At 39.1% G+C, this 21,965-nt stretch overlaps 1 protein-coding gene across 5 annotated transcripts in view; it reads right to left on the reverse strand.

The window, feature by feature from the left end:
- The window catches only part of RALGAPA1 (Ral GTPase activating protein catalytic subunit alpha 1), a 227,501-nt gene extending 210,172 nt beyond the window's left edge, over nucleotides 1–17,329 (reverse strand). For 2 of the 5 annotated variants that reach the window (XM_084874263.1, XM_084874264.1), the window contains exon 1: nucleotides 16,651–17,329. In XM_084874263.1, coding sequence (XP_084730389.1) covers nucleotides 16,651–16,756 — 106 coding nt within the window. In that variant the 5' untranslated portion in view covers nucleotides 16,757–17,329. The remainder of the gene's footprint in view (nucleotides 1–16,650) is intronic. The other 3 variants (XM_084874265.1, XM_084874266.1, XM_084874267.1) reach the window with 3 other exon arrangements.
- Nucleotides 17,330–21,965: the final 4,636 nt, after the last annotated feature.

A 21,965-nucleotide genomic window follows, 5' to 3' on the forward strand; every position in this document is an offset into this window, starting at 1 on the left:
TCTTGTGGCAGCCATCTTTGACCACATGGGGGTAGCCATCTTGTGTGTTGAAGTGACAATCAATTTACATATTACTCTTTTATTAGATAGGATGTAGATAATGGCAACAATTTTTAGGTAACACCCAGGAACCACTTACTATCTGTGATATTGTGATTGAGGAAAGACTGAAGAAATTCAATTAAGTCACCATAGCCAAGCTAGCAAAATTCTTTAAGAAGAGCTGAGACATGAGTATAGATTTTTATTTTACCAGTGGTAGGTAGTAAGACAGACATGAGCAGGGAAAGGACAATGAACCAGGTACAAAAGATCACTGATGGGAAAAGTCCTGGGTGCCTAGCAATGAGCAAAACTGAGAAAACAAGGAACTCACTCCCAGAGTAACCTATCTTCCTTTAGCATATCACAGACACTGTGGTTTAGACCCCTGGCATTTCATATTCCTAGTTATGGGTTTGGAGGCTCCCTTGACCTTTCCTCTGCTGGCATGTACCTAGTCATGGGGTAGACCCCTTAGAGGAGAAACAAGGGGCGGAAGAGTGGCTTCATTGGACTCCCATGCAGGCCCTTGCATGACCATTCCCTTAAGCATTATCAACAAGGGATAACTTCTAGACCTCAGTTGTATTTCAGCTCCAAGTGCAGAAAAGCAGTAAAACCAGACAAGGATGCCAGGGCTTATATCAGGACCAACTAAATTGACTAATGACTCCCACCCATGGTAAGGTCCAATCAGTAAAGGCCAAGACCGAGAAAGGACACATCTGGAAATCTTATAATCTAATAGTCCTTCCACCGGGACCTACCCTAAAAACTCCACCCTTAAAAACCCCGAGGGGAGAAAACCAAGATGAGGGCCTAGGTAAATGCAGGTACTCTCAGATTCCCACAACCAAGTTAAAAGAACTAGGAAAATCCAAGATGGTGACATAGGTAAACTTGTTTCAACCACTTCAAAACTACAACTACAAGACAAAACAGACATCATCTAGAACCACAGGAAGTCTGAGTGGAAATTCTACAAGCAGAAGGGAAGAGAAAAGCACACTGAGACTCAGAGGCTGTGCGAAAGTGCAGAGGTACGAAGGTGCGAGCCGCGGAAAGGGCTGACAATGGAGTACGCGATGGTCTTTCTCAATCAGGAGGCAGACACAAGCTCCTAACTGCTCTGAACTCCAGTTCTGGACGAGACTCTGGGGACTCAGATTCATACAGGGAGAAGCTGGACTGTCTGGCATCGAGAGGAACTCAAGGGCAGCTTTCTGTCAGAGGTGCTTGCAGTGATTACCAAGGGACACTGAGACCCAGGGGCCTCTTAAGGCAAGGCTGACGGGAAGCCATTGCTGTTGGCTCCACCCTGAGACCCCGCACCACCCAAGCTGTGCACAGAGGCTTTTGCATATGAATGGCCTGGTCCTTAGAAATCCAAAATTACCTAACCAACTACAGCTGAGTCAGAGAGACCCAGAATATCCAAAATAAGGCCCAAGTCCCCACAGCAGCTTGCATTGCTTCACAGCTGGGCCTCATCTGAGCACTTCCAAAACCGAAACAAAGAAGATCTCTCTGTAGCTTCGGCTGGGTAGCCTCAGGCAGAGGCTAAATTAACACCTCCTTGGAGATCCAAGAGCCAAAGTACCCAGCGGTCAGAGTGGGACCATCCAGATTACAAATCCTAGATCCATAAGGGACACACTCAGGTGTCAGACTCAGTGAGCACCAAAGCCCCACTGAAGCAAGTTCTGCCCCATAAGGGTGTCTCCAGCACAGAAGTTCTCCCTTCATGTACATGGCTGATCCTGCAAGCCAATTGGCCAGGAGATCAATTCCTCCCAGTGATACCAACAACAATCAAGACCTCTGGGACAACTTCAAGCGTACCAACATCTGAATTATGGGGGTGCCAAAATAAGAGTGAGAACAAGATAATGAAAACCTATTTGAAGAAATAATGACAGAAAACTTTCCCCACCTGGTGAAAAAAAATAGACTTACAAGTCCAGGAAGCATAGAGAATCCCAAACAAAAGAAATCCTGAGAATCATAATACTCAGCTATAAGAATATACTTAAATTCTGAAGTCAATCCATAATAATAAGTATTTAAATTGGTTCAAATTTTTTCACTATTCTAAAAAACAGTGCATAGATCCTACAAACATATTCACTTATATTCTAAGAATATTAAGAAATAAAAATGGTGGTTTCAAAGGGTATACATATATTTATTTTAGATGACCCCATACACCCCCCCCCCCCCCGTGCACCAGGCCTCTAGTTAATTATAATAAAATAGACAAATCACTAGAAGTAAATACGTACAATGCAGAAAAAAAGAAAAAAAAAAAAACACCTATACCTACTTATAGGTAGGGAAGGAAGATTAGAAGCTTTCAGGTGTAAGACTAAGGAGTAGGGATTATGGTACAGTAATATTATTAGCAAATGCATAGGCATCTCAGAAAGTGATTTCTGGTTCAATGATACTAAAATGTAAAGTAGCTGAGTGGGGTAACAAGAAGCTAAAGAGGGCAATGTATTAGACAAAGATAAATTTATATTGGGATACTTGGAGTTTGAGGTATCTGTGGGACACCCTAACATCCATTTACTGTTTTCTATCAATGTCGAATGTTTTAAAAGATGAAAAAGTAACCTGGAGGTTGGTGATACCATTTACATAAATAGAAGGGGGGAAAAACACACATTTAGATTGTGTAGGCATTTTATTTTGGAAAGAATAGATCTAGCAAACATACTAATCACCTATTTCTCCAAGTTCTATTTCTATCACAAAAGTGCTTCTAAAAGAACATATATACACACAAATTATGATGGGAATCAGAATCAAGAAAAAGTGTTTTAACAACAAAAAGCATGCTATCTTTACTAAGACACTGAAAACGTGTAACCCAACATGTTTCAAATTTCACTTTAGCTGCTAGGAAATCTAAGAACCAAATTCAATGCCTACAGCTGTAATCAGCTCATCTCTGAAATCTGATAACGTTTAATTTCTGTAAGTAGTAGGTATTCAGTTGCTTATCACACTGTGCTATTTCACATTTTATTCAGTCCTATCCTATCTAATAAAAGAGTAATATGGAAATTAACCATCACTCCACTAAACCCACAAGCCACGTCCACCAGCCAATCAGAGTGAGTATGTATACTAACACCATCCAAGATGGCTGCGACCATGAAGAGAGCAGGAGGGAGGCTTAGGTTTCCCTGGCAATGGATGAAGCCAAGCTTTCCACACACCCTGGCGGGCCCAGGCCTCCATTCAAGGGTACAAAGTTTCAATTATAGAAAGTAAATAAATTCCAACAGAAATGGCAGCAGCCACGGAGCTGCTGAGAGCAGGAAGCCAAGTTTCTGCAGCCCTGGCCGGCCCGGGTATACCAGATCAGGGTGGGGGCAACCACTCCAGGCCACAAAGTTTCAATTATAGACATATGGACAATATAACTTGTCTATATGACTGTGTGTGTGCGTGTGTGTGTGTGTGTGTGTGTGTGTGTGTGTGTATATATATATATATATATATATATATATTTATTTATTTATTTATTTATATGTCTATATAAGTATAATTTAACATACACAAAATGAACTAGATGAAAACTATAATGTCTGAGATGAAAAATAAACTGGCTGACTGCATATAGCAAAAGAAAAGAGTAGTGACTTGAAGACAGAGAAATAGAAACTATCCAAGATAAAACAGAGAACAAAAAAATTAAAAGAATGTCAGTTGTTTTCCTGCCATGAGACTTTCCAATTCTAATAATACTTTCCAATAACCTAATCTAATATTATAGTTACTAAAGCACTCATAAATTTCAAAAAGGGATGGGCGAACTAAGTACGGGCAAATGACTAAAATTTTCACAAACTTTTTGAAAACTATAAACCCACAATCTAATAAGCTCAATAAACCCCACCCAAAAAAATATTTGTAAAACTATACAAACTATACAAATATTTGTAAAACTACACATTGCTAAAACTATACCCAGCACACATTGCTAAAAACTGGTAATGAAGAGAAAAATCTTAAAAGTATGGAAGTAGTATGCACAGCGGTGTCTACTACTAGGTGATATTATACTACATGACTAGGTGGCATTGATTCCAGGCATACAAGGATGGTTTAAAATCCACAAATGAATCAATTTAACAAATTTACAAAATGAAAAATAAAAATCCTAAGATCATCTTAATAGGTACAGAAAAAGCATTTCACAAAATTTAACATCCATTCCTAATAAAAACTCTCAACAATGGCATTTTTCACAGAAATAGGTAAAAACAATTCTAAAATTTGCATGGGACCACAAAAGATCCCAAATAACAATGCAATCTTGAGAAAGAACAAAGGGGGAAGTATCACACTCTCTGATTCAAACCGTATTACAAAACTATAGTAATCAAAGCAATATAATATTGGCATAAACAAATTGGTATAAAGAGAACAGAATAGAGAGCCCAGACAAAAATCTATGCATAAACGGCCAATCAATTTATAACAAAGGAGCAAGAATACACAACAGAGAGAGGACAGACCATCTCATCAATAAATAAGGTTGGGAAAACTGGATATCCGCATGCAAAAGAAAAAAACTAGGCCCCTATCTTATACCATATACAAAAATTAACTGAAAGTGAATTAAAGACTTGAATGTAAGACCTGAAACCATAAAAATTCCTAAAAGAAAAAAATAGGTAGCAAACTTCTTGACATTAGCTTTGGTGATTATTTTTTTTTAATCTGAAAAACAAAGCAAAGCAACAAAAGCAAGCAATCAAGTGGGATTACATGAAATTTTAAAAGCACAGGAAAAAAAGAACAACATGAAAAGGCAAACAATTGAATAAGAGAAAATATTTACAAATCATATATCTAATACGGAGTTAATGTCCACAATATATAAAGAACTCATACAACTTTATAGCAAAATAACAAACAATCCAACTAAAAAATGGTGAATTATTACAAACACTTAAGGAAAAATAATACCAACTCTACATGAACACTTCCAGAAAAAATTTTATTTTTTTTATTTTTTTTAAATATATTTTATTGATTTTTAACAGAGAGAAAGAGAGAGAGAGAGAGATAGAAATGTTGATGAGAGAGAAACATCGGCCAGCTGCCTCTTGCACACCCCCTACCGAGGATGTGCCTGCAACCAAGGTACATGCCCTTGACTGGAATCGAACCTGGGACCTTTCAGTCCGCAGACCGATGCTCTACCACTGAGCCAAACCAGCTTCGGCACCAGAAAATGTTTTAAAAAAAACACAGGGGATTAAAAACGTTGATGGAGTAAGGGTATGCCACACAGACATGTTCTAAGGACCAAAATGGAAATTCAACTAAAATACAAAAATAAACAAAGAAACCAACCCATCTGAATAATCAACTGAAGACTAGCTGGAAAGAACCAATAACCAAGGACGGAAAATGGAGACTGCATGGAGCATGGTAGGCAGGGTGGAGGTTTAAAAGGGCTGGCTGAACTCCCTCAGACAGCAGCAGAAGTTTCGGAGAGATATCTCAGCCGAGTGGGTTTACCACTGAGAGCTCTGAGCTCTAAGGTCCTAGCTGGGGCCCCCAGCAGAGAGCATCAGAACTAAGAAAGGTGCCCACATAACATATGGCTATGAAATGCAGCAGGGTTGCTGTCTGACAAGGAGATAGCTGTAAATGCAGAAACCCTCTTAAAGGGCCAACACACAAAATTTCGTGTGCAGGCACTCATCTTGTATTCTGGCAGAGGGAGGGCAGGGTGGACTGGAGCCATGTGAGCAGAAGCCAGGGTTGGGGCTCTTGGGTTAGAGCTCAGAAGGCAGACACCCCAGTTTCCTATGCTGAATGATTCCTTTACACTGCAGAGGACATCATTCCCAGGCAGACCTTTACTATCCAGGTTTTTGTGAAGAGGGAAGACAGTTGGCCCACCCTATTAGAAAACCCCTTTCCCCACCTTGTGGAGTTTCTGAGGGCCATTAAGAGACTGACATGTTCCCAACCGAGTCATCAATCACCCTTAGATAATTAGTACTGAGAAGACCCAACATATGAACCTCCTCATGAGATGTCTCTGAAGTATTCTCACACAAAAAAAAATGTTTGACTCACATTTAATCAAGCCTCCAAGCCTAACTTTCATTTTAAGGGAAATACAAACTTAAAAGTAAAGTTTAAGGATACCATTAGAAAGCAATCAGGCAAACAAAGAATGTACAGCTTTCTATAAGGCACCCACCCAGGACTCTTCAAAAGAAAATGTCATCAATCAAAACCAAGCAGAAGTTAAGGTGGTAGATTTTCTAGACTCTATAAATCTTGATTAGATCCGGGGGGAAACTGCATAGAAAGTCTTCGGGGACTGTTGGAAAAGTTTGTCTTGTATATTAGTTGTGACCGAAGAATACTTTTTTAATTCTTTAGGTATGATAGTGGCATTGTGGTTATCTAGGAAATTGCCATTCTTAAGAGACTCATGTTGAAGTACAGTAGGTCCTTAGGTTCCGTTGGTGATCCGTTCCTGCGCCGCAACATAGTGTGATTTTCACCATAAGTCGGACCCCACCTACATAAGCACCTACGTCACTCACATGGAGCACATACACAGCAGTAATGAAGTGAAACAGTAAAAAAAAAAAAAAAAAAATTATAGATAACAATTCCTGACCTTTACTTGTGGTAAGTAATTTTAAAAAAAATCATAAGTTCAAATGTACATATGTCAAAATGACGGAACTTTATTTTTTTATAAATAAAGGGGAGATGGCGATAAAGGATGTATGTTGAGTCCAATGTAACCCAAGGATTGCCTGTATTTAGGGATAATGATGTCATATTGACAACTTATTTTGAAAATGTGTATGCATCAGTTTGTGTCTGTGTGGGTTGGAGAGAGGAGAGAGAAGGGAAATGTCAAACATTGTGGCTCTATTCTTTAAACAATTTTAAGTGTTTTAAGTTTTTCACAATAAAAAGTAAGAAAAAAATTTGGTAAAGTTAAAAAAAAAAGATTGAAAACAACTAGCCCCCAGACAAAAGCAACTGTCCCATTCTGTTGAAAAAAAAAATCTTACCACACTGTGGACAACTACCTGAAGGCTATTCAAGACAAAATCCTATCAATCTGTAGGCAGAGGGAGTACTTGGAGGCATTGAGTCTTTGCCTAGTCAGAATCAGCATTTAACACTGTCCTGTACTAGAGAGTGGGAGGTGTAGCAGATCTATCTTATACACAGTCACAAACCCAAACAGGCAGCCAAAATGAAGAGAGTAAAAAAAAAAAAAAAAAAAAAAAAAAAAACAACCCCCAAATTTGGCTCAGTAGATGGAGCACTGGCCTGCGAACTGAAGAGTCCCAGATTTGATTCCAGTCAAGGGCACATGCCCTGGTTGCAGGCTCAATCCCACTGTGGGATGTGCAGAAGGCAGCTGATCAATGATTCTCTGTCACCATTGATATTTCTCTCTCTCTCCCTCTTCCTTCCTCTCTGAAATCATTAAATATATATTTTAAAAGAAACTTAAAAAACAACAACCCCCAAATGAAAGAACAAGAGAATTAATTCTCCAGAAGGAGAGATAAATGAAATGGAGATAAAAAACATATCAGACAGAGTTCAGAACAATGGTGATCAAGACACTCAACAGCATTGAGAAAAGACATAGTAACTATGAAGAACGACATAGCACTAATAAAGAACACAGTAGAAGGAATACACAGCAGATTAGGGGAAGCCATGGAAAGATCAGTCAATCAGACAATATGATAGAAAAAAATAACGCAATCAGAGAATCAAAAGAAAAACAATTTAAAAATAGGAGGATAGCTTAAGGGAACTGTAGGACATGAAATGTAACAATAGTCACACAATAGGTGTCCCGGAGAAGAAGAAAATGAGCAAGGGCTAGAGAACATTTGAATAAATAACGGCAGAAAACTTCCCCAACCTGGTGAAAGAAAAAGTCACACAAGTACAAAGACACAGAGAGTCTTAAGCAAGAAGAACCCAAACAGGCCCATGCCCAGACACATCATAATTAAAATGCCAAAAAGTAAAGACAAGGAGATAATCTTAAAGGCAACAAGAGAAAAACAAACTGTTAACTACAAAGGAGTTTCCACATAAGGCTGACACCTGATTTCTCATCAGAAACTCAACAGGCAGAGGGACTGGCATGAAGTACTCTAGGTAATGAAAAGCAAAGATCTGAAACCAAGATTACTATATCCAGGTAGGATATCATTCAAAATAGATGGTAAAATAAAGAGCTTCATTGATTTAAAAAAAAAAAAAAAAAAAAAAAAAAAGGTTAAATGAATTTATCACCACCAAACCAGCAGTGTAAGAAATGCTAAAGGGATTGCTGTAATGAGAAAAAAAAAAAGAGAAACATGGACATACAAAATTAAAATGACAATCATTAAGTACATATCAATAATAACCTTAAATGGTAACGTAGACTACTATAACCATTATGAAAAACAATATGAAGTTTTCTCAAAAAATTAAATATGGAACTGCCATTTGACCAAGTGATCTCAGTTCTAAAACTACACTCTAAGAAACCTGAAACACCAATCAGAAAGAAGGTATAACCAGGTATAACCAGCAGGGCTTGGCTCAGTGGTTGAGCATAATCTATGAACCAGGAGGTCATAGTTTGATTCCTGGTCAGGCTAGAGCCCTTGTTGGGCTCCCACTGTGGGGCACAGGAGGCAGCCAATCAATGATTTTCTCTCATCATTGATGTTTCTCTCTCCCTTCCTCTATGAAATCAATCAAAATATATTTAAAAAAAAAAAAAAAAAAGAAAAGAAAAGAAAAGAAAGAGGGTATGCACCCCTATGTTCATAGCAGCCCAATTTGCAATAGCTAAGATCTGTAAACAGCCTAAGTGCCCATCAGTAGATGGGTGGATAAAAAAATGTGGTACATTTATACCATGGAATACTATGCAGCAATAAAAAAAATCCTCTTACTCTTTGAAATAGTATAGACGGAACTGGAGAGTATTATGCTAAGCAAAATATGCCAATAGAGAAAGACAAGTATCACATGATCTCACTCGTATGTGTACTCTAATGGACAAAATAAAGTGATGAACAAAACAGATCCAGAGACATAGAAGCATAGGACAGACTGCAAATTTCAGAGGAAAGGCGAGGGAGGGATGGTGGGTGGGAAGTGATCAAAGAACATGTATGCATATATGCATAATCCATGGACACAGACAACAGAGTGGTGAAGGCCTGGGGTTGGGGAGGAGGTGAGGGGGAGGAATGGGAAATGTGGAGGCAGAGGGTTAGAAGTGGTCAATGGAACTGAAACCAGTTTGGGGATAGAGCGTTGGCCTGCGGGACTAAAGGGTCCCAGGTTTGATTCCAGTCAAGGGCATGTACCTTGGTTGTGGGCACATCCCCAGTAGGAGGTGTGCAGGAGGCAGCTGGTCGGTGTCTCTCACTCATCGATGTTTCTAGCTCTCTATCTCTTTCCCTTCCTCTCTGTAAAAAAACAATAAAATATATATATTTTTTAAATGGTCAATGGGGAATTGGAGAGGAGGAGAAAGAGAACATACGTAATAATTTCAACAATAAAAGTTTAATTTAAGCTGAAACCGGTTTGGCTCAGTGGTAGAGCATCGGTCTGCGGACTGAAAGGTCCCAGGTTCGATTCCGGTCAAGGGCATGTACATTGGTTGCGGGCACATCCCTGATGGAGGGTGTGCAAGAGGCAGCTGGTCGATGTTTCTCTCTCATCGACGTTTCTAGCTCTCTATCTCTCTCCCTTTCTCTCTGTAAAAAATCAATAAAATATATATATTTTTAAATTTTTAATTTAAAAAAAGAACACTTATATTGCAAGGCTAGCATTACCTGGTATCAAAACAAACAAACAAAAAGTCACAGGAAAATTATAGACTAGTATCTCTCATGAATATAAATACATAAACAATAAACAAAATTTTAGCATATCAAATGCAACAACATATAAATACTAGAGGTCCGGTGCACGAATTCTTGCTCCAGTGGGTTCCCTCGGCAGAATTGGGCTGAAACTACCTCTCTGACATCCCCTGGGGTCCCGGATTGTGAGAGGGTGCAAGCCAGGCTGAGGGACACCACTGGTGCACCAGTGGGGCCAGCAAGGGATGCAGGAGGGCTCCAGGGCATGTCCAGCCCATCTCACTCAGTCCCGATCTGCCAGAACCCAGCAGCAAGCTAACCTACCAGTTGGAGTGTCTGCCCTCTGGTGGTCAGTGTATATCATAGCAAGCAATTGAGAGGCCTTAGCATATCATTAGCATATTACACTTTGATTGGTTGAACGGACATCAGACACTTAGCATATTAGGCTTTTATTATATAGCATGACAATACACACAGGACCATAGAGCTTACTCCCAAGATTGCAGAGTTGTGTAAACATTTGAAAATCAATGACTATAATACATCATATTAACAAATGAAAAGAAAAGAAAGATCTTTCCATCTCAACAAAAGAAGAAAACTATTTGACATATTTAACATCCATTCTTGATGAAAAGTTTCAGCAAACTAGGAATGGAATGAAACTTTTTCAACATGACAAAGGCTATCTATGAAAAACCTACAGTTATCATATTGTATGGGAAAAAAAATGATTGCAAGACAAAAAACAAGACAAGGATATCCAATCTCACCACTTCTATTCTACACTTTACTAGAGGTTCTAGTGAGTTCAAAAGACAATAAAAAGAAATAAAGAAAAGGAAAATTAGAAAGGAAGAAGCAAAACAGTATTTATTCACAAACGAGATTGTCTATGTAAAAAATCCAATGGAGCTGGCACCGGTTTGGCTCAGTGGATAGAGCATCAGCCTGCGGACTGAAAGGTCCCGGGTTCGATTCCAGTCAAAGGCATGTACCTTGCTTGCGGGCACATCCCCAGTAGGGGGTGTGCAAGAGGCAGCTGATCGATGACTCTCTCATAGATGTTTCTAACTCTCTATCCCTCTCTCTTCCTCTCTGTAAAAAATCAATAAAATATATTTAAAAAAATAAAATAAAATAAAAAATCCAATGGAATCTACAAAAAGGTAATAGAACTAATCCTAACTAATAATAATATGCAAATTGACCATCACTCCAACACAAGATGGCCAGCAGGGGAGGGCACTTGGGGGGACCAGACCTGCAGAGGAGAGCAGTTGGGAGAGACCAGCCCTGCAGGGGAGGGCAGTTAGGTGTGACCAGGCCTTCAGGGAGGGCAGTTAGCGGTGACTTGGTCTGAAGGGGAGCAGATAGGCATCAATCAGGCTAGCAGGGGAGTGGTTAGGGGGTGATCAGGCTGGTAGGCAGAAGCAGTTAGGGGCAATTGGGAAGGCAGGCAGGCAGGCGAGCAGTTAGGAGCCAGCAGTCATAACTGGTGGTGGTAATACCAGCAATGTAATCTTATATTGAGTGTATAACGTGGGATAAAAAAAATATATAGATCATGTATCATAGAAATATATACTTGAAACCTACATAACCTTATTAATCAATGTCACCCCAATAAATTTAAGTTTTTAAAAAGATATAAGGCTCAATATACAAAAATCAATTGTATTTCTTTACACTAGCAACAATCAGAAACAAATATAAAGATGTCATTTACAAGAGCATCAAAAGTAGAAAATATTTAGGAATGCATAACAAAAAGACCTGTATATTAAAAGCTACAAAACATTGCTAGAGAAATTAAAGAAGCCCTATATAAATGGAGAAACATACCTTGTTCATGAATCAGAGATTTCAATATTTTAAACTTTTCCCAAATTGATCTATAGATTCACCATAATCCCAATCAAAATCCCAGCAGGAAAATTTATCTTATTTATTTTAGAAATTGACAAGCTACACCTTAAAACTCATATGTAAATGTAAATTACTTGGCATACTGCCCACCCCCAGAAAAAACCTCTGAAAAGGAAGAGTGAAGTTGGAGGGACAACACTACCTGATTTCAAGATGTACTATCAAATTACAATAAATTTTAAAAAACACTGTGGTACTAGCAATAACACAAATAGATCACAAGAACAAAAAAGGAGTCCAAAAATAGGTCCACACATAAATGTCAACTGAGTTTTGGAAAAACTACAAAGGCAATTCAATGGTAAGATGGTGCTGTAACAATAGAATATCCATGTGCAAAAAAATAAACTTCAACTCATATTTCAAGCATATTTTCAAAGTTAACTAAAGAAGGATCATAGACAGAAATATAATCCTAAAATTAAAAATCTGCTAAAAGAAATCATAAAAACAAAATCTTTGTGACCTCTCTGTAAGAAATCAATAAAATATATTTGAAAAAAAACTAAGAAAAGTTTGATTATATGGACTTAAAATTAAGAATTCCTCCTCTTTCAAAGAAAATGTTAAGAAAATTAAAAGACAATTCAAAGCTGGGGGAGAAATCTAATAAAATACTTTTATCCAGAATACAAAGAATTTTCACACCTGAATAAGAAAACAAACAATTTAAAAACAGGTAAAAGATTTGAGCAGCCACTTCATCAAAGAAATTATACAGCGATAAATAAGCACATGAAAAGAAGCTCAATGTTATTAGATATCAGGGAAATACTAATTATAACCACTACAAACTTCTTAGTGGCTGAAATTAAGAGGACTGGCAATAAGTGGGGTTGGTGACTTGTGGAGAAAATGGTACTCTCCATACACTGCTGATGATAAGGGTTAGCTAGCTAGCTTAGACAGACAGGAAGAGGGGGTCCAGGGAAGATGGAGGCATTTCTGGCCTGAGCAATTAAAAGCAGCCTTGACCTGAGCAGCTGCGAGAGCTATCAGGGAGATTAAAAGCAACTCCAACCTGAACAGATAAGATGCATATGCGAAGGGCAGAAATAGCTCCAAGACTTTGAAACTAATACTATGTAACAAAATAACCAATGAGGAAAGTACAGGGGTCCTAAATTGAGGAAGGGTCCAATTAGAAAGGGTCAAGTTCAGACAAAGAACTACAGCCTTTATAAAGCCAGAGACAAAGAGATTTACAGTTTTATTATTTACTACTAGATTTTTCCCACTAGAGAGAGAAAGCAGGCTTTTCCCATTTGGGGACTCCTTCTCAGGGCATCCTCTTTGGGGACACCCCTGCCCAGATGGAGTTTGTATATGCTTCCAATAAACTTCTACATTTTTATTTTAAAAATCTTTTAGTTCTCGAATTTATTCTTCAATTCTGTCGGATAAGGACCCACGAGAAGTTTGCACCATGAACCGCCCGTTTCAATGAGAATGTAAAATGGTAAAAAACAGTATGGCAGTTTCTTTAAAAAGTTAAATAACTGCCACATGATTCCAGCCATTCCACTCCTAGGTATTTATCTAAGAGAAAAGAAAATGTGCTATACAGGTATACCTCATAGGAGCTTTATCTGCAATAGCTGAAGCTGAAAACCCACATGTCCATCAACAGGTGAATGGGTAATCAAGCTGTGGCACATTCATACAATGGAATACTACTCAGCAATAAAAGCTATGTGCTATTGACATACTCGACAACAATATTGTTGAATTTCAAAAGAATAAGCTGAATAAAGGAAATTACACAAAAAAAATATTGTATAATTCCACATAATTCCACATTACACACGCACACACACACACACACACACACATACACACACACACACAAAATACAAACTACTCTAAGGTGACAGCAGGTCAGTGACAGACCAGGGAAGAGAGTAGGTGCAAATAGGGATGGAAGTAAGGAATTCCAAAAGAGAAAAAGTAAACTTTGGGGAGTTACTATTCTAATTGTCTGGATATGTTCCTGATCTTAATTGTCATGATGGCCAAAAATTACACAATTATACGCTTTAAAAATATGTGCAATTTATTGTATTGTCAATTATACCTCAATAAAGTTATTAGAAAGAATGGCCCAACAATAATCAATATATTAGCTAAACAAGAAACTCATCTTTTTCTTTTTAAATCTAGAAGGCTGAATTGTTACTTTGCCATACATGATGAAAATTAATATTTAGTCACTACATGTCAGGCATTACATGTGCTAACTTAGTAAAGTTATCAGTTATATACATAAAAAAAGGGGGGGTTGGAGAGATAAGAGGAAAACACAAAACTTTTGAAACTAGACAAGGTTTTAATTCTTTAAAAAATAATAACTCTTAACTTCCAATTCCTACATATCAAATATCTAGCAGTATTTTCAGAGTCAAGTTCTATAAATTCAGCTGGAATTGTCCTATAGTGGGAACGCATGCCTGAAAAAAGTTTACACTGGATGTTTAAATGTTATATATTTGGGTCCACTGAATTATATAAGTACCTTAAATAAATGGCAGTTCAATCTAAGGGTTAAAAATATAGTTCTGATGAAACTAAATCAAAATCAAAATCCTGTGTAGCTGGCAATACTCAATTACTTTATGTGAAACTTGTACCTGTTTCCAAAAACGGGTCTCAAGTGTCTCTTCTTACACTATATTTTGACAAACCTCAGCACCATTGACATCTAGAGCTAGAATATTATTGTGAGAGATTTTCCTGTGCATTGTAAGATTTTTTTTTTCTTCAACATTCCTGCTACCCACTAGATGCTGGAAGCACCTCCCCCGAGTTTTGACAGCAAAAATGTTTCCAAACATGAACTTCCTGAACACAGAGGGCAGGGGATCTGATATCACAATGTTCTCTATTTGAAGGTTCTTAAGGATATTTTGAATGTTTTTATACATTATATGTTCTACTTTAAAAAAAAAAAAAAAAAAAAAAAGCCCATAAGTCACTAAAAGGTAAAAGGATTTTTTTTTTTTTTAATTATTGTTTTGTTTCCAAACCAAGGAAACCAAGCCATATGTCCAATATGTGTGACCACTTAATTTAGATCTTGTCTCCTCGGTCATGGAAAAAATTTCTGTCAGAAAAGTATATATGAGCCATTCCTTCACTGTAATATTAAAGAACTATGGCTTAATTTAGGAAACATCAATACTCCACTGATATTCAACTTTATAGTTCTGCCACTCATTACTCAACCTACAGTTTATCCCAAGTAGGTGTCAAATTCCATGAAGTCTTCAATTTCAAACTTCCATTATCTGTGATACATCTCTTACACTCACACATTCTTTCTTTTTCTCATTCTCTCAGCCAAATGTTTTCTTCAATGAGTTAGTTCTCAAGTGGAATGAAGACCATAAATTAAAAGATCACAATCTCAACTACATTTAGAAAATTTATATTTTCTTGAAAGCTGGGCTTCTTTTTATACCATTAAACTGTATTTAATTGTTTTCTTTCTATTCCACAACCTACTTATGATAAAGATGTGCTGTCATAAATGTAGGAAAAGTAAAAAACATACTGGAGATATGAAATCTGGGCTCCATTTCTGGCTCTGCCCTCTAGTACCTGGATGGCCACCTGACATTCCCAAACTCAGCTTTCTCACCAGGAGGATAATGTCTACCTGTACCGTCATTGTGAGGATTAATTATAATTTATGTGAAATCATTTTGAAAACAGTGAACCACTCTACACATGTTAGGTGTTACTGGTGGTATCCTGGCAGTGTGATGTGAAGTGATGTGATGTGTATGTACGGTTCGGTATGGTAGAGAAACAGGCACCTCAAATAAGGGACTTATATCACGGAATAAACTCATTAGGAAGAAAGCTTGAGATAAATTCTAAGCCAGGGCTCATTCAGACATTTGGGTTCAAAATTCCATTCTGGCATTAACTCTGTATTAACTCGGGCAAGCTAACTTTCCTTTTCACCTCAAATTTCATCAAAAAGATCCAAGTACTGAACCAGATAAGTCCATAAATACTATTACAGCCCTGTGAGCCTACGAAATGACCCACTATCCAAGATTCCTTTAACGCTATATCCAAAATGCAGCACTCTTTGGTCTGCCAGCAAAACAGTACTGCTGAGTAGAGGGACACAGACGATAAAAAATTCTTAATAAAAGTAGATTCCATGTAACCTCCAGGGGCAAAGGCAGCCGTAAACTGCCTTGTTTGCTGTGATTAATCCTAGTTCTCTCCCCGGGACCGGAGCGGTGAACCAGGTGCATTAACCGAGGGCGGGGCTCCTTCCCACAGGCTTTTTGGGGAACCACCCACTTTCCCAAAAAAGGTGTCACTGCCTCCTCCGGGCCCTCATGAGGCCAGAAACTTGAACACCACACGTCCAGGTCTAAGCTGTCCCAGGAGGATTATTTTCACTTGGGCAGGGACGGCGGGAGTCATCTATCTGGCAAACACATCCTATAAACACCTTTCACTATCCACGGCACCTCGTCCACCCAAAGCCTGAGAAAGATCTGTTTTTAGATAACGCTAGTTTAAAAAAAAAAAAAGACCTGGGATTATTCACTCAAAATTAGATAACCCTGTGTTACCGGCGATTAGTGTCTGACCAGCGCCAAGTTTTCTCTTCCCCAAATTAACCGCCCTCCCGCCCCCCGCCGGCGCCGCTCCGCGCGGGCCGGGCTCCCCGGGGAGTCCCCGGTCCCCGGTCCCCGGAGGCGGGCGGGCGGGCCGCCCCAGGCCCCGGCCGCCGCCCCTCGCTCCTCACCGATGACGCATCGCAGGTGCTTGAGCCGGGTCAGCGCGTCCTTCTTGGTGTCCAGCACCTTCTGCGTGGATTTCTTCACGTCCCCGTGCGGCTTCTTGGAGAACATCCTGCCGCCTCGGGCGCCCTCGCGGCCGGGCCCGGCGGCGGAGAGCGGAGCGAGTGGGCGGGGAGGACACTAGCGCCAGAGACTCATTCACTCCCCGGCCTGGCGGCCCCGGAGCAGCCGACTCCTCCCAGACCGCGGCCGGCCGCCGCCGCCTTCGCTCCGGCCCCAATATGGCGGACCGCTGCTCCGGGCGGGCGCGGAGCCGGGGGGCCGGGGAGGCCGCCGCCGCCACCGCCGCCCGCTTCCTGTGGCCGCCGCTCGCCGCCGCGGCCGGCCCGGGACCGGCGCGGGGGTGGGGCGCTGGCGTCGGCGGCGCTCTGCCCTCTCCCGGAGGCCCCCTTAAGGCGAGAGCGTCTGTAGCAGCCTGGGTCCTGCAGGAGCCGAAAAGAACCGAGCGCAGGGGATTTCACGACTCTGCCGTCAAGTGGACAGGGTCCCCGTGGCAACCGCCTTCTGACGTCTGACGTCAAGGCTTCTTGACGTCATGCCAGCGTGAGATCACCCGTGGCATGATCCCCTCCCCTTGGGTTTCCTGGGTGAGCAGGCAAAGGAGAAGCCCAAGAGAGGCAGAGAAGGTAACTCCTGCGTGCGCTGTGTGAAGCAAACTCCCAGAAGAGTATCGTGTACTTTTTTGTTTACAAAGGTCCTTCATCTCTACTGTGTATACTAGGCCATAGTAACTTAAGAAAATAGCTCCAAAATATCAAAGCAGACGTGTGCGATACAGTTGAGGTGCCAATGCTGAAGACTGTTGTAACGCCCCTTCATTTACTAATTTGAATTTTAAGTGATTTTTGTTTGTTTTGCAAAGCGATGATTAACAACTTGCTGTAGTGTAAAGATTTGTAGGGTTTCTAGTACATCCTCTCGATTAAAATTATCTTGTACAAATAAATAAGTTACGCTGTACCAGAAAAATTACAGGGCAAACAAATATGGAGAACTTTAGGTTGAGTTTTCCTAATATGTAAAGAGCACCCAAATCCAGGAGGAACTTAAGGCACAGGTAGAAGAATTAGTAGAGAACATGGGGGAAAAAATCACGAAAGTGTATACACATAACGAAAACATGTGAAAAATATTCACACTCATTAGCAATTTCAAAAACCAAATTAAAACAAATTTTAAAACCATTTTTAAACAGCAGTATTAAGGTGTGATTGATATACAATAAACTACATATTTTCAAAGTGCACAGTTTGGTAAGTTCAATGTTTGCATACAACCATAAAAACATCACCACAATGAACAAACTATGCATCACTCCCTCAAAATTTCCTTTTGCCCCTTTGTTATCCCTTTCTCCCATTCCCACTCCCCTTGTCCCCCAGGAAACCACTGAGCTTTCTTTCACTTAGAGTTTGCATTTTTTAGAGTTTTATATAAATGTAAGCATAGAGTATACTCTTTTTGGAGGGTTGCGGCGGGGGGGGGGGGGGGGGGGGGGCGGGGTAAGGGGTGGGGAGGAGTCTGGCTCCTTTTACTCAAATTAGATCTTTACTGATCAGAGAGAGGATTATTTCAGTACTTGGATATTTACTAATTAGTGAGAATAGTAAAGATTTTTAAATTAGCCATCTTACTGATGGTGAGTGTGACACCAGACACTTCTATTGCTTGCGGGGAAGCAGCATTATTTACTACAGACTTACGGGAAATTAAAATTTGGGGTTATGGCCCTGGCCGGGTGGCTCAGTTGGTTGGAACATTTTTCCAATATGCCAGTGTTTTGGGTTCCATCCCTGGTCAGGGCACATACAAGTGTCAACCAATAAATGCGCGAATGGACGTCATTTGTGCTCTCTCTCTCCTCCCCCCCACTTCCTCTCTCTCTTTTTCTTTATCTTCCCCTTCCTTTCTCTCTAAAAAAAATTGTCATTATGTATCATGACACAAAATATTTAGAGAGAGATGACACAAAATATTTATATATCGTGATTCATTAGTTCCACTTTTAGAACTCTATTCTAAAAAAAAAAAAAAAAATGAAATGGGAAAATTACATACCAAAGCATAATTAAAGCATAATTAACAACACTGAAAGACTGGAAATAATATGAATGTCAATCAGAAAGGAGATGATTATTCAAAAGGTGGAATGTTATACAGCCATGACAATTATTAATGTGAAAACTTTTTAATGACATGGAAACTACTCAAGACAATGTTAAGTGAAAAAGCAGATACCCAAACTGAAAATATGTATGTTATCAAAGCTGGGAAAAATTATGCATATAAATTACAGTTAGAAAAAAATATTTTAAAGTACTCTAAAATTGTGATTATATCTGCAAAGTATAATTGCAGGTGATTTTCATTTTCTTCTTTATAGTTTGCTTAGTTTCTTTTTTTTTTTTTTTACAAAAAGCATAAATGGCTTTTAGAATTTAAAAAACAAATTTTTAAAGAAAATCAAAAATTCTAATGCACCAATTTTACACTCACAAAATAAATTAAGACATATAGAAACAGAAACTCCTTAAAACAAGGGCTTTATTAATAATTTATCTTGCCGAAACCGGTTTGGCTCAGTGGATAGAGTGTCGGCATGTACCTTGGTTGCATGCACATCCCCTGTGGGGGGTGTGCAGGAGGCAGCTGATGGGTGTTTCTCATTGATATTTCTAACTCTCTATCCCTCTCTGTAAAAAAATCAATAAAATATATATAAAAAAGCCGAAACCGGTTTGGCTCAGTGGTAGAGCGTCGGTCTGCAAACTGAAAGGTCCCCGGTTCAATTCCGGTCAAGGGCATGTACGTTGGTTGTGGGCACATCCCCAGTAGGGGGTGTGCAAGAGGCAGCTGGTCGATGTTTCTCTCTCATCGACGTTTCTAGCTCTCTATCTCTCTCCCTTCCTCTCTGTAAAAATCAATAAAATATATTTTAAAAATATATATATATATATAAATAATAATAATTTATCTTTATGTCCTACTATAGCACAGAATAAGTATTTTTTGAGATTTAAATTGTTATGCTTACATTATAAAATATGTTCTTTTGATAATAGAAGAGCCATTCTGACTATCATTTATTTGGTGATTTAGACACTTGTGTCCCTGTCTGTAACCCAAATCTCTTTTCTGAGATATTAATTGGACCTCGCATTTAGAAATTCCACAAACTACTCAAATGTAATATATATATATATATATATATATATATATATATATATACACACACACACACACACACACACACACACAAAACTTGTAGTCTTTGTCCTGCTTCTTCCCAAATCTTATCTTTCTTCTTCACCAAATATCTTCATTGATAATACCATTTATCAATCCAGAAATTAGTATCATCTTAAGGCTTCTTCTCTCTTGGCCGATTTACTCCCCACCCCCACAACATAGCAGGATTTGAGCATCCATTCCTTTCTAATGAAATTTTAAGAGTTAAAAACACACAAACACAAACCATGCTCCACTGTCCAAGTTAGACTTCAGCATTCTGGCACCCTGGACAAAGCAAGTGGTGGGGCACATAACCAGGTCAGTCCAACAAAACTTACTCCTACAAGTATTGGAAAAGAGAAACTCGTTTTTTCCAAGATGATGGCTTGGAATTGCTAGGAACCAACATATAAAAGGAATTGCTGAGGATTAAGAACAGAGGGGATAGTTAGAAAGGAACAGACTGAGCCTTGATAACATTCTTTGGGTATTTGAATCCAACTTGCCTAAGTACCATGATCTTTTCTATTTCACAGGCCAAAAAAGTCCTTATTTTGCTAATTCCAGTTTCAGTCCCTTGCAACAGGAAAAATCCTGATTTACACATTTTAAATATATTCTCCCAGGCTGAGTAGAGATTACAAATTTTAAAAAAGCAGAACAAAAAAACAAAATTGCTTGTAAATAATATTGCAGCACTCTTCTGAAGCCCTCCAGCAGTGCTTCCTTTTGTCTTTATATGACATTCGCCACACTCGGTTGTAATCCTTCTATGCTTTTTCTCCATTGTATTGGACTGCAATCTCTCCTTAAGACAAGTTTTTGGGTCCCGCTGGCGTGGTTCAGTGGTTGAGCATCAATCTGTGAACCAAGAGGTTGCAGTTTGATTCCATTTAGTCAAGGCACATGCCTGGGTTTGGGGCTGGATCCCCAGTGTGAGACGTGTAAGAGGCAGCTGATCAGGGATTCTCATCATTGATGTTACTATCTCTCTTTCCCTCTCCCTTCCTCTTGAAAATCAATAGAAATATTTTTTTAAAGGGGGGTATTGGCAAAAAATATTTTTTATAATTAAATAAGGGCAAGCCACTTGGGCCCCCTCCCTGTTGCAGGGAATCTGTCTATCCCTCAATAAACTTCCCTTCCACTTAAAAAAAAAAAAAAAAAGGACAGGTGTGTGTGTGTGTATGTGTGTGTGTGTGTGTGTTTCATGTTCCATAATTCAAGGCTCCGAGGGTTGTCTTCTCTCTCTCTCTTTCCCTCCTTCCCCCTCTCTCCTTCTGTCTTCCTCTCTATATATCTGTATCTGTTTCTCTCTTTCTCTGCCCTCCCAATGGCACCAGGCATGAGTAGACATTTTCAGGGAAGGTATGATTAAATACTAGGCACTCAATAAATGCTTACTGAGTTTATGCAAATATAATAAAGCTGCTGTTTTTGCTGTCAATTCCGGAACAGTAATCTGCATGTCGGGGGACACCAGAAGTGCAGAGAGGATGCTGGAAGGAGGACAAAGACAGGAGCGGACCAAACTGTAAGCAAAGCCAATCTTTTACTTTACAGGCTTTGATTCATGGGGAAACGTGTTTTATGCTCTCCTTAAAGTTTGAGGTGGAATTTTAAAAAAATGTTATGCTGATCTATTTAAATGGTGGGTGTTAAATTGATATTAGGGTCTTAAAATATCAGAATGTTGTATATGGTTGAGAAAAGAACAAGGATATAAAGAATAAGATAAAAGGAAAAGAAAAAGAATGATAGTCTTTATTAAACATTTCCATTATTTATCTATGAAAATGAGCATAAGTTGTGGTCACCAGAGACCAACAGAAAGATAAACTTGGAGGCTACAGTTGGGGCAATTTATTGTGTCCTAACTCTATTACTAAGAATTATTTCTATATATTATTTATGTGTTTTCTTTCATACATTTTCTCTGTTTGCTATATCATATCCCAACTTTTTAGATGCAAACAACTTGACAACAAAAAGACTTGTAAGCAGAACTATATGTTTTCTACAAAATTGA

Source organism: Pipistrellus hanaki, assembly GCF_964339955.1.
Source record: "Pipistrellus hanaki genome assembly, chromosome: 1".
Classification (NCBI taxonomy): Eukaryota; Metazoa; Chordata; class Mammalia; order Chiroptera; family Vespertilionidae; genus Pipistrellus; species Pipistrellus hanaki.